This window comes from Dendropsophus ebraccatus, chromosome 6, assembly GCF_027789765.1.
Source record: "Dendropsophus ebraccatus isolate aDenEbr1 chromosome 6, aDenEbr1.pat, whole genome shotgun sequence".
Lineage (NCBI taxonomy): Eukaryota > Metazoa > Chordata > Amphibia > Anura > Hylidae > Dendropsophus > Dendropsophus ebraccatus.
This window is the reverse complement of record NC_091459.1, coordinates 19666012-19678194: the sequence shown is the minus strand read 5'-3', so window position 1 is coordinate 19678194 and position 12183 is coordinate 19666012. Positions and strand designations below refer to the sequence as shown.

Here is a 12183-nt window from a genome sequence, read left to right as displayed (position 1 = left end):
ATCGCAGCCCAACTCTCCACTGCTTTCCAGGCAGCACCAGCAATAACAAACGGAAGCAGCAAACAATCCGTGGGACCTGGCTGCTGTCCATGTCGCGCTGGCAAACACGACCCACTTGGAAATGTATTATTTTGCTTCATCCGGAATTCTGAGCACATGGATACCGAAAAGGCAAGAAGTTTCGGGGGACCAGAATAACATCTCCTAGATTTGTGAGCATTGCGTGCTGAAGAAGAAGAGCTGCCCGCCCAACCCTCGTCCTGCGCTCAAAGAGTTTATCAATGAAGCAGAGAATTGGAGCTGTTTGGCTGAAGAGCTAATGACATGACTTGATTTGGATTTTCGATGGCTTGGAGAAGAAGTCGGCGGCACACAGCGGGGGTTCTATGATGACTTTCCAGCACCTCTATAAACAATAAAATAGGGATTTATAGGAATCGAGGAGCATTCTCTACAACTGCAGTCTGCGTCTTTAGACAGGGTAACTTTGCATAGGATTAATAACAATTCAAGAAATTTCCTGGAAACAGTTGTATGGGAATTGTTTGCTTTGGTTTCTTTTGGATTCCCCTCACTCCATTGGATTTAATACTGGAAGAATATTAAGGCTGCCCGAGTTTATGCTCTCCAAGTTTGACTTGGTCTTACTTTTATAAACAGCAAGATGAAGTCGGTTTTCTACAGTCGCTTCTTTATTCTTCTTCCTTGGGTATTGATTGTGGTTATTATTATTGATATTGATACCAGGAGACCTTCGACTTCCAACAGAGTCCCCAGTACCCGCCACTATTCTCCATACTGGAAGCATAGGATTGGTCGAGCGGCTTTGATGAGACCCCAGCCAAGTGACACCAGCATGGCCTCATGGACCCCTAATCAAGAACAGTCGACTAGCACTGATAATCTGTGGGCAAAGAATAACACTATGCCCATTATATATGCCATTACCCCTACTTACAGCCGACCTGTGCAGAAGGCAGAACTCACTCGGCTAGCCAACACATTCCGTCAGGTCCCACGTTTACACTGGATTGTGGTAGAGGACTCGGTGCATCCGACAGATTTGGTCAGTCACTTTTTAGCTGGGGCAGGTGTAAGGGCCACTCACTTACATGTACCCACACCGAGGAGATATAAACGGTCTGGTTTACCCCGAGCTACGGAGCAGAGGAATGCTGGATTGGCTTGGCTTAGGCAACAATACCAACCCAAGACACATCTTCGTACCCAACACTCAGGAGTCCAGACACCTGTACAGCAGGAGCATACAGCAGGCGTTGTCTTCTTCGCGGATGACGATAACACTTACAGTCTGGAGCTATTCCAGGAGGTATTTTCCATATGTTTGTCAGTTGCCTTTTATTCATCTCATTGTAATTACCCACATGTTACACTATCATACACTCCACAAAATCTAGGTGGTCTACCATATGCTGTTTTTTTATAGTATCAATTTCTATGGTATTATTAACCTTCTATAGACATTACCTGTCTGGCAGTTTCAGCACTGACGCTGGTGGACAGCTCCCACCACTCCTATGACTGCTGATGCCTCCAGCAAACTTTCTGATGCCACAGACACCCTGCTGTTCCACTCCCCATAGACTTCCTCACATCTGTTTTTAAGGTGGTCTGAGTGGAATTGGAAAATGAGTCGGCTGGGCTTCCAAACTGTTACACGAACGATAGAAAATACGTGTGTATCTATATAGAAGTGATTCTTGGTTTGAGATGACTTAATACATACGTTCTTTGCATCCATTTTTGCAACAAAAAAACGGATGATTTGATTCGTTTTTTTTTATAATGGAAGTCAATGGAAAAACAGTTTTTGCAAAAACATAAGAAAAAAAGTAGTGTGAACCCAGCCTATCCATCAAAGTAATCAACACTACTATTTTGTTGTAATGTTGATTAGTTTGTATCTTATATGTATTGATTTTTCTTTTTAAGGGTACAGCTATTTTTTATTTTTTTTTTTGCAGGGGGGGGGGGGGTGTTGTATGGTTTTATTCATACTGTGTTAAAGGAGAAATATGTTTACTATCTGCATTCAGGCTCAAATGTTCTGGAGTAGAAGGTAAAATACTGCGGGTTACCATTGGCTAGTGCTGGGGTGAGATGTTATAACTTCAGTGCATTGTGTCAAAAGCTGTATATATATACTGTATATATATATATATATATATATATATATATATATATATATATGCTAAGTGTGCATGGGGGAAGGGGTAATGGCAGATGCATGGCATAATACACAAGTGCAATTCTCCAACAGAACTGAATTTACAATATTTTGCATGCAGGAGATTGTATATACAGTAACCAGTGTATGTGAAAACAGTCTGCAGGGGGAGTCACTGTGCCAGGTTCTGTTCATTGTGCTTCTAGTGCTGTCTCTTTGAGTATATTCTGCCAAACATTCAGTATGTGCGAATATGCCTTCATTTGTGGCACCTTACATATTTAAAGTTATCCTTTTATAACAGGGCTAGGGAACCTTCGGCCCTCCAGCTGTTGCAGAACTACAACTCCCATCATGCCTGGACAGCCAAAGCTTTAGCTTTAGTTTTCCAACAGCTGGAGAGCCAAGGTTCCCTACCCCTGGTGTATAACATGATTTTATTCCTTTTATAGTTTCCTAATGGGTTGTGTAAAAATATATATAGTGTGTGTATATATATATATATATATATATATATATAGTGTGTGGGTATATATAAATAGTGTATATATATATATATATATATATATATATACACACACACACACACGTGTGTGTGTATATATAGTGTGCATGTGTGTGTGTGTATATATAGTTTGTGTTTGTGTGTGTGCGTATATGTGTATATATATATATATATAATATTTGTGTGTGTGTGTATATATATATATATATATATATATATATATATATAGCTTAAAGAAATCATAAATATCACAAAGGCAGTATACATATAATGTACAGGCTAATATACATTTTGCAAGAAAACACTGGTGCACAAATAAAACCATTTAACCTAATTGATAACCCTTCAGGTAGGGATGAGCAAAAACCCTTTAAATTAGAATTTATAAAATCTAAAAGCCACAGCAAGTGATAAAATCATTGATGGATTCTGTAGGGAGGGAAATTATTGTTATAATATTCAGTAACAGGTGTCTTGGAGGGTCTATAGATCTATAGGTCTATGTCTGTATGTCTTTAGGCTATATGTAATGAAAGGCTCTCTAGCACACATCCTACCAGTCTATACCAGCACAATAAGAAGACACATTAGAGTTCAAGACACTTCAATATTAGTTACACTTGGAGAATAAACCCAGAAGGAAAACATTAGTGAGTTCATGGATACTTGGAGAAGTAGAATTTGATCTAATAACCACAATATGAAGCCTTAAACTTTAGTGTTTTATTACCTATATATAAATCCACTAAACACATTAAATATACCCAGTCTTAAAGGAGAAGTCTGGCGAAAATTATTATTAAAGAATTGTATTGCCCCCCAAAAGTTATACAAATCACCAATATACACTTATTACGGGAAACGCTTATAAAGTGCTTTTTCCCTGCACTTACTATTGCATCAAGACCTCACTTCCTTGATAACATGGTGATGTCACTTCCTGGATAACATGGTGATGTCACTTCCTGGATAAAATGGTGATGTCACAACCCGAGCTGTGCGATCTGTGGTTGCTGGAGAGGATGATTGCAGAGGGATGCTCAGTGTCCCTCAAGTGCCCTGTGTCCCTCAGTGTCCCTCTGCCATCATCCTCTCCAGCAGCCACAGCCCGCACAGCTCTGGGAGTCGGGTCGTGACATCACCAATTTATCCAGGAAGTGACATCACCATTTTATCCAGGAAGTGACATCACCATTTTATCCAGGAAGTGACATCACCATTTTTATCCAGGAAGTGACATCACCATGTTATCCAGGAAATTGCATCACCATGTTATCCCGGACGTGAAGCCTTGATGCAGTAATAAGTGCAGGGAAAAAGCACTTTATAAGCATTTCCCGTAATAAGTGTATATTGGTGATTTGTATAACTTTTGGGGGGCAATACAATACTTTAATAAAAAATTTTTGCCAGACTTCTCCATTAAGTCCTTTTGTAAACATTTTTAGTGAATGCATTTGTCTCTGTAATCTGGAAGACTTAAAGTGTCACTGTCATTTTAACGTTTACAATCTTAATCAACAGTACATGTGATATAAAGCAAGTTTGCGATTTATATTCATTTTCTCTTTTTTTAGTTATCATGGAAAACACTGCACTTCCTGTTCTCTGACTCTTTTTTTTCTCAATAAGTCAGAAAACAGGAAGTCCAGTGTTTCCCAGGCCATCTGAGCGCTCACAGAGAGAAGGCAGTCATGTGATTGATGGACACATTGAGACGTGACTCTGTACTGGCTGGAATTCCTGTATTTAGTCTGTTTTTTCCACCAGCACAAGTCAGAAAATCTGCCTGCCAGAGACTGGACCTGGATTTCTGGTAAGTACAGCTTTGTTTTACAGCATGATACCAACAAAAAAAAAAATACTGAATGTATATGGCAAACTTGCTTTATTTCACATCTACTGTTGATTTAGATTTTGAAAGTTATAACGACAGCGACACTTTAATATATTCTGTGTAATACACCGGCACCTTTCATGGTTTGTCATAATGTTAGCTGTGATAGTAACTTCTATTGCATATCAACAATAGAAGTAAAATGGAGCACTCACCATTCGTAAAAAACATCTTTATTGAATGAAATTCTGTGTAGCATCCATTCGTACTAACGTGCACTCGCAGGTGGGGAGTGAACGCTAGTCCAAATAAATATTTCACAGCCAGAATTTTTTTTAAAAAAGAATATTTTTACGAATGGTAAGTAGAGACTGTCTAACCGTACCCCCTGTATTTTGGTTTAAAGGTTTTTTTTTATTATTATTATTTCAAATTAACTGGTTTCAGAAAGTTATATAGATTTGTAATTTACTTTTATTTTTAAATCTCCACTCTTTCAATACTTATCAGCTGCTGTATGCTTTGCAGGAAATGTTGTTTTCTTTCCAGTCTGACACACTGCTCTCTGCTGCCACCTCTGTTGGAGACAGGAACTGTCCAGAGCAGCAGCAAATCCCCATAGTAAACCTGGACAGTTCTTGTCTCAAACAGAGGTGGCAGCAGAGAGCAATGTGTTAGACTGAAAAAACACTACTTCCTGTATGACATACAGCAGCTGATAAGAACTGGAACACTTGATATTTTTAAATAAAAGTATATTACAAATCTATACAACTTTCTGAAACCAGTTGATTTGAAAGAAATAGATTTTTGCTGGATAACCCCTTTAATGATTGACCATTATAGCAGTGTCGGTACTTTGTCTTATATAAGTTCTTTGGATGTGTATTGTCCTCCAGCCCCGCACCCATTTTTCTATGTTTCATATGTTATCACTGGTGACCATATGCTTCTCATATAGATTCATCTTACGTGCACAATGGCGCTCTAATTTGTCCGCACATTTTCATAAATCACTGTATGTTACGGCTCCCATTACAGTCCTGAATAGCCTCATCCATTAAAGCAACAAAACAAAAGGAAACTTTCTAATTCGAATGGATCATTTCAAGCTTGACATATCTGGTAATGGAAAGGATTGATCTTCCTCTTGAAACTGTTATCACTCTGTCTGGTGAAAGGGGCCTGAGATATAGTGGCCATAAATAAAGCTATGGATCTCCCTCTGTGGCTCTTAAAAACGTTTGTTCTTGACAGATTATGTTGATAAAGAATTAAAGGAGCATCCTCTGTTATGTGCCGCTTTCTTGTCAATATTACAAACCCAATAAAGTTTTTAACCCGTTACGCTCCTTTATTTCCATGTATAGAACGTAAGTTTTCTGCCACAAGCAAGGGAGATTTCCTATTGGCTGCTATATACCGTACATATTTCTTGCTTCTTTCTAGAATAGACATAAAAACAGACAAAATATAAAATATAAATTTAACAGGGTTACCGTTATGAAAGAATTACTGCTTAAAGGGGTTATCCAGCGCTGCAAAAACATGGCCACTTTTGCCCCTACTGTTGTCTCCAGTTCAGGTGTGGTTTGGAATTAAGCTCCATTTGCTTTGATGGAACTGATTTTCAAAACCCCACCCAATCTGGAAACAAGAGGAGGGGAAGTGGCCATGTTTTTGTAGCGCTGGATAACCCCTTTAAAGGGGTTATCCAGTGCTACCTAAACATGGCCACTTTTTCCCCTTTCATGTCTCCAGATTGGGTGGGATTTGGGACTCAGTTCCATTGAAGTAAATGGAGCTTAATTGCAGACCACACCTGAACTGGAGACAATAGAGGGGGAAAAGTGGCCATGTTTTTGTAGCCCTGGATAACCATTTAAAGCAATTCAGCTCTATTTACTTCAATGGAACTGAGATGCAAAACCACACCCAAACTGAGGACAGGAGAGGTGCTGTTTCTGAAAGAAGCCATGTTTTTCTTACGGTGGACAACCCCTTTACCCCTTCCCAACCAAGGACGTAACTGTACATCCTCGGTTGGGTAGGGGTGTTCAGAGTGGGGCCGCACAGCAACCCCGCTCTGAACCGCTGCAATCCCGGGTGTTATTAATTGCCTGTGACCGCAGCAATTAACGGACGCGGTCTGATAGCCACGCTCACTAATGAGCCATTTAGATGGAATTTATGGAAAAATTAAGTCTGCCATTGCAAAGTGCAATTAGTGGCGCAAAAGATTAGACTTCATGTGGGCCTGTAGGTGAAAAAATGGAAGTGCTATGGCCTTTTAAAGTTAAGGAGGAAAAAATGCACTTGTAAAAGTCCCACTATTGTATCTACTATAGTTTGCCTGTTTTAATAAAAATACATTTGTATGTGATTTGCTCATCCCTACCCAGCGCACGTCCCTAACAAATGCTTATAGCCTACCTTCCTGCCTGCAATAACCCTCAAACTTACTTTAGTAAAGACCGACGCTGTATGTAAATGAGCTCCTAAGTAGTCATCTGGCCGTTGTCTTTCTCCCAAGTGGTCACAGTCCCAGGGGCATCATCGTTGTAATCGCAACCGTCTAGGCGTGAATCAAAGTGCTGTTATCCCCAGTACTTCATTGGGAGCCAGCCTTCCCTAGCATGGCAGCTCTGAAGTCTTCGGACTGACATGCGCAGTACAGCACGGATGTACAGCATAGATACGATGCCACTCTACTGCGCATGTCTGCCCGAATCAAGACTTCGGACCTCTCTCAATTAAGTACTGGGGATAACATTGATTTAAATCACACCTAGAGGGATGTAATTACACCACTGACGCCACCTGGGACTGACTACTTGGAAGAATGACAACGTCCAGATGACTAGTTTGGGGCTCATTTACAAACAGCATGGGTCTTTACTAGAGTTAGTTTGCGGATTATTGCAGGCAGGGACGGAGGCTGTAAGAATGTATTAGGAAAGTGTGTCAGGTGATCTATCAGCACGTTTACTCAGGGTCCTATTACACGGGCCGACTACAGCTCAATCAATTCAGTAAACAAGCACTGATCTGCTAGATCGGTGCTCGTTTACTGTACCTATCGTTAGCGATGTCCATGCAGCCCTTGCCTAAACACCAGATACCTCACTTCTCCCCGCTCCCGTTCCTCTCTCCTGTGCACCGCAGCTCCACGATCACAATGGCAATAGCATCTGTCAGCTGACAGGCTGCTCAGCCAATCACAGGATCATTTCATCGGTTGATCGTTGTTTCTGTTACACGGATTCGGACAATCCGTGTAATAGGGCACATAGCTCTATATGCGTTTTTTTACTGATTGGTTCCCTTTTAAGGAAAAGTCTGGCGAAAATTTTTATTAATGGATTGTATTGCCCCCCAAAAGTTATACAAATCACCAATATACACTTATTACGAGAAATGCTTATAAAGTCTCCTGCACTTACTACTCCATTAAGGCTTCACTTCCTGGATAACATGGTGATGTCACTTCCTGGATAACATGGTGATGTCACTTCCTGGATAAAATGGTGATGTCACGACCCGACTCCCAGAGCTGCGCGGGCTGTGGCTGCTGGAGATGATGATTGCAGAGGGATGCTCAGTGTCCCTCCAGTGCCCTGTGTCCCTCAGTTTCCCCCTGCCATCATCCTCTCCAGCAGCCACAGCCTGCACAACTCTGGGAGTTGGGTCGTGACATCACCATTTTATCCAAGAAGTGACATCACCTTTTTTATCTAGGAAGTGACATCACCATGTTATCCAGGAAGTGACATCACCATGTTATCTAGGAAGTGACATCACCATGTTATCCAGGAAGTGACATCACCATGTTATCTAGGAAGTGACAGCACCATGTTATCCAGGAAGTGACATCACTAGAGAGATGAGCGAACCTGCTGAGGTTCGGATTCGTATGAACCTGAACTCTCAGGGTCTGATTCTCTGCAGCCTCCGTGAAGAGGGTGGATACAGCCGGAGGACAGGCTATGGCTGTATCCCAGTTTTCCAGGCGGTCCTTCGGCTGTATCCACCCTCTTCACGGAGCGGGCAGACAGCGGGAATCAGACACCGAGAGTTCAGGCTCATACGAACCCGAACCTCGGCAGGTTGGCTCATCTCTAGACATCACCATGTTATCCAGGAAGTGAAGCCTTGATGCAGTAGTAAGTGCAGGGAAAAAAGCACTTTATGTGCATTTCCTGTAATAAGTGTATATTAGTGATTTGTATAACTTTTGGGGGGCAATACAATTTTCACCAGACTTCTCCTTTAAGAACAGTGGAGCTGATGCCCATAGAAACCAGTAAGGGTCCAATAAGAGAAACAATCTAATTGGCTGCTATAGGCAACTGCTTCACTTTTACTTTGCACAAGGTTTGATACATCTCCCCTATATGCTGTAACAGAAGCTTCCAGAACTCTGATACTGTCCATCACCTTTAGTTTTCTGTGTAAACATAGAATGCGATCACTAGAAGACATGTCTCTAATGCTGCTTTTATCCATTAAAATGTTCCACTTAGCTGCATTTCTGTGTTCTTAAGCATGAATAGCCTGCTTTAATAATGCCTTTATACTGTTAAAATCTGGGGCAAAAGTTCAACTGCAGATTTATTTATTCCTGGCAAAGTCCTAGTTCTGGCACCGCTGTAACTATGAGAAATAGCAGTTCTCTCCGATTGTTAGAAAAGCAAACAAGTGCTTCCCTACCTATTTAGTTGTGTCTAAGTTTTTTGTTTTTTTTACACTATGGATGATATCCTGCACCTATGTTGTCCCATCCTGCTGTGCACTACAGAAAGCAATCTTGCCCATAAAATGGCTGAACATGGTGTGAGCATATAAAGTAATCGTCTTTTATTAAAGTGTCACTGTTGTTTAATTTTTTTTTTTTTTTTTTTTTGCAGAAATCAATAGTACAGGCGATTTTAAGAAACTTTGTAATTGGGTTTATTAGCTAAAAAATGCATTTTTATCATGAAAAAGCAGTTTGAAGCTCTCCCCCTTGTCTTCATGGTTCTCTATGGAGAGGGGAGGGGTGGAGGGAGATGAGGCACCAAAACAGGACAACAAAGAGTTAATTTACAGCTACATCACTGGGCTATCTCCTCTGAAGTCAGCACTGACCTCTCTGACCTGTGCATACCAGCTTTCACATAGCTCCCGCTGAGTAATCCTTTGTTCTCTGCTCCCTGCTGGCGACTAATCTCCCTCCCCCTTCCCCTCTCCATAGAACAGACAAGGCCCGACTAATATAAAAGAGTAAAGATTTCCTGATAATTAGCAGTGAATGAGAGAGAGGGGGGGGAGGGGGCTGGGGAAAGTCTTTTTGAATGCAGATAACGGCATATTTGCCTAATAAACCCAATTACAAAGTTTCCTAAAATCGCCTGTACTATTGATTTCTGCAAAAAAAAAAAAAAAAAAGAATACGACAGTGACACTTTAAATGATCACTTAGCTTCTATATAAAACCTAAAAATGTTTGTAAATCACTGTATTTAACAAAAATGCATCTTTACCCTAGAAAAACTTCCTTGCAATCTGCTATGCATTGCTGCGAGGGAAATTCCATCTGTAGTAACAAAAACAAAGAGAGGGAAGAAGGATCAAAGTTCTGTCTGAAAGGTTACATCAAAGTTTCCCTCTCATCTTAGTAGCAGCAACAACAACAGCGGTTCAGTGCTTAGTGTAACCCGTTCCTTGCTGTGCTTCGGTTTCATTTCTTCTACACAGCACCCTGTAAAGTGCATCATTACCCATTTCTCTGGTAGCGTACTGTAAACACCATCCCCAGCACAGTACAGTACCAGCCTGTTTAGTCCAGTGTATTTTCACCAGCACCATGTCATGGGATAGAAAAGAGGAGTAAGTCATGCGCTGTGATTGGCCAGGCAACTAAGGGTAAGGAAGTAACTGATTTAGTACTGATGGCAAACAGCTCAGCTCAGGTCCTACCTGAGAATGATAAAGAGCACCTTGTCAACACTTCTATTATTTCAAGAGCCAAAAAGGTCTTACCTGTTCTGCCCTCCAGTGCTGTACTTCCTCCCTCTGGTCCTCTTGGAAGATACTGTCTGAGATGAGACAGTGGAGGTGCATGCCGTGGGTGATGTTTAATTGCTACTTAATGTTACCGATGTCCCAGAGAAATTGGGCAACTATTGCATGCGGGAGTTGTTATGCCTGTACGTAATGCCTGCAAAAGCCCCCCCCCCATCTCGGTACATACTTCCATACTTCCAAGATGGCCAGTGGGAGGAAGTGCGGTGCCAAACAACAGAACAGGTAGGACCTTTTTACTCTCTGAATATCTCCTTTAAGGGTATGTTCACAGGTGCCGACTTTGCAGCAAGATCCGCTACGAGTTAATGTGCTGGCAGTTCTGAAGGACCGCTGCGAGTATGTAATGTAGCCGCCCCCTTAACCCCTTCGGCTCCCCTCGCCCCCCCCTCCCCCTGTATACATTGCCTCTCTCCTCGCTGCATGGGGTCCCGGCTTCCTGCTCTACCGCTCAGCCAATAACTGGCTGCGGCTGGGCAACACACTGATTGGCTGGGCGGGAGAGCAGGACGTCGGGACTCCGTGCAGGAGAGAGGTAATGTATATACAGAGAGCGAAGTGGGAGCCGAGCAGGAGCTGCAGGGGTTAAAGGGGCAGCTGCATTACATACTCGCAGCGGTCTGAGTATGTGTGCACAGGACCTGCCAGCACATTAACTCATAGCGGATCTCGCTGCAAAACTCACAGGGAGATTTCCGCTGCGAGTCAGTACGTGTGACCATACCCTAAAGAGGAACAAATCTAACCTGTTGATATGTTCCCATTGCACAGGAGATGCAGAGGAGGAAGGTATGTGTCTTACCTGCCTCCTCAGAGCTGTTCCGGTGCAGTAAGTAGTTTGCTTTACGGTCAGACCATTAGGAACACTGGGGCACCTGTTAGGAGCACTGCCCGCCCCCATTGCACCGACCGGCCCAACCCTGGCCAGCCTGCTGCATTTATTATCATTAGAAAGGGGCAGGCCAGTCAGGGGCCGATCATTCTCACTGGACAATGTAGCACACAACTAATTGCACCAGAACGGCACCGAGGAGAGAGGTAAGAGACATATCTTCCTTCTCGTCATCTCCTGTGCAGAAAGGAAACATCAGCAGGCCACACAAATTCCTTTAACAACACAATACAGGTTTCTAAAAGAGAAACAGAAGTCTTCAAAAACAACAGATATACTTTAAAGAAGCACTCTGGCAATTTTGTTTTATTCATTGTGCAGCTGGTTAGCCAATATACACTATGGGGGAAAATTATCAAACATGGTTTAAAGGGAAACTGTCTCAGTTGCCCCTAGCAACCAATCAGATTCCACCTTTCATTTTCCAAAGAGTCTGTGAAGAATGAAAAGTGGAATCTGATTGGTTGCTAGGGGCTACTGAGCCAGATTCACTTTACACCATGGGGGAGATTTATCAAACATGGTGTAAAGTGACACTAACTCAGTTGCCCCTAGCAACCAATCAGATTCCACTTTTCATTCCTCACAGACTCTTTGGAAAATAAAAGCTGTAATCTGATTGGTTGCTAGGGGCAACTGAGGTAGTGTCACTTTACACCATGTTAGATAAATCTCTCCCTATATATCAATAATACTTA

At 42.0% G+C, this 12183-nt stretch overlaps 1 protein-coding gene across 1 annotated transcript in view; it reads left to right on the top strand.

The window, feature by feature from the left end:
• Nucleotides 1–208: 208 nt before the first annotated feature.
• The window catches only part of B3GAT2 (beta-1,3-glucuronyltransferase 2), a 116687-nt gene continuing 104712 nt past the window's right edge, over nt 209–12183 (top strand). The window contains exons 1-2 of the mRNA XM_069974599.1: nt 209–1223; nt 1272–1330. Coding sequence (XP_069830700.1) covers nt 665–1223; nt 1272–1330 — 618 coding nt within the window. The 5' untranslated portion in view covers nt 209–664. The remainder of the gene's footprint in view (nt 1224–1271; nt 1331–12183) is intronic.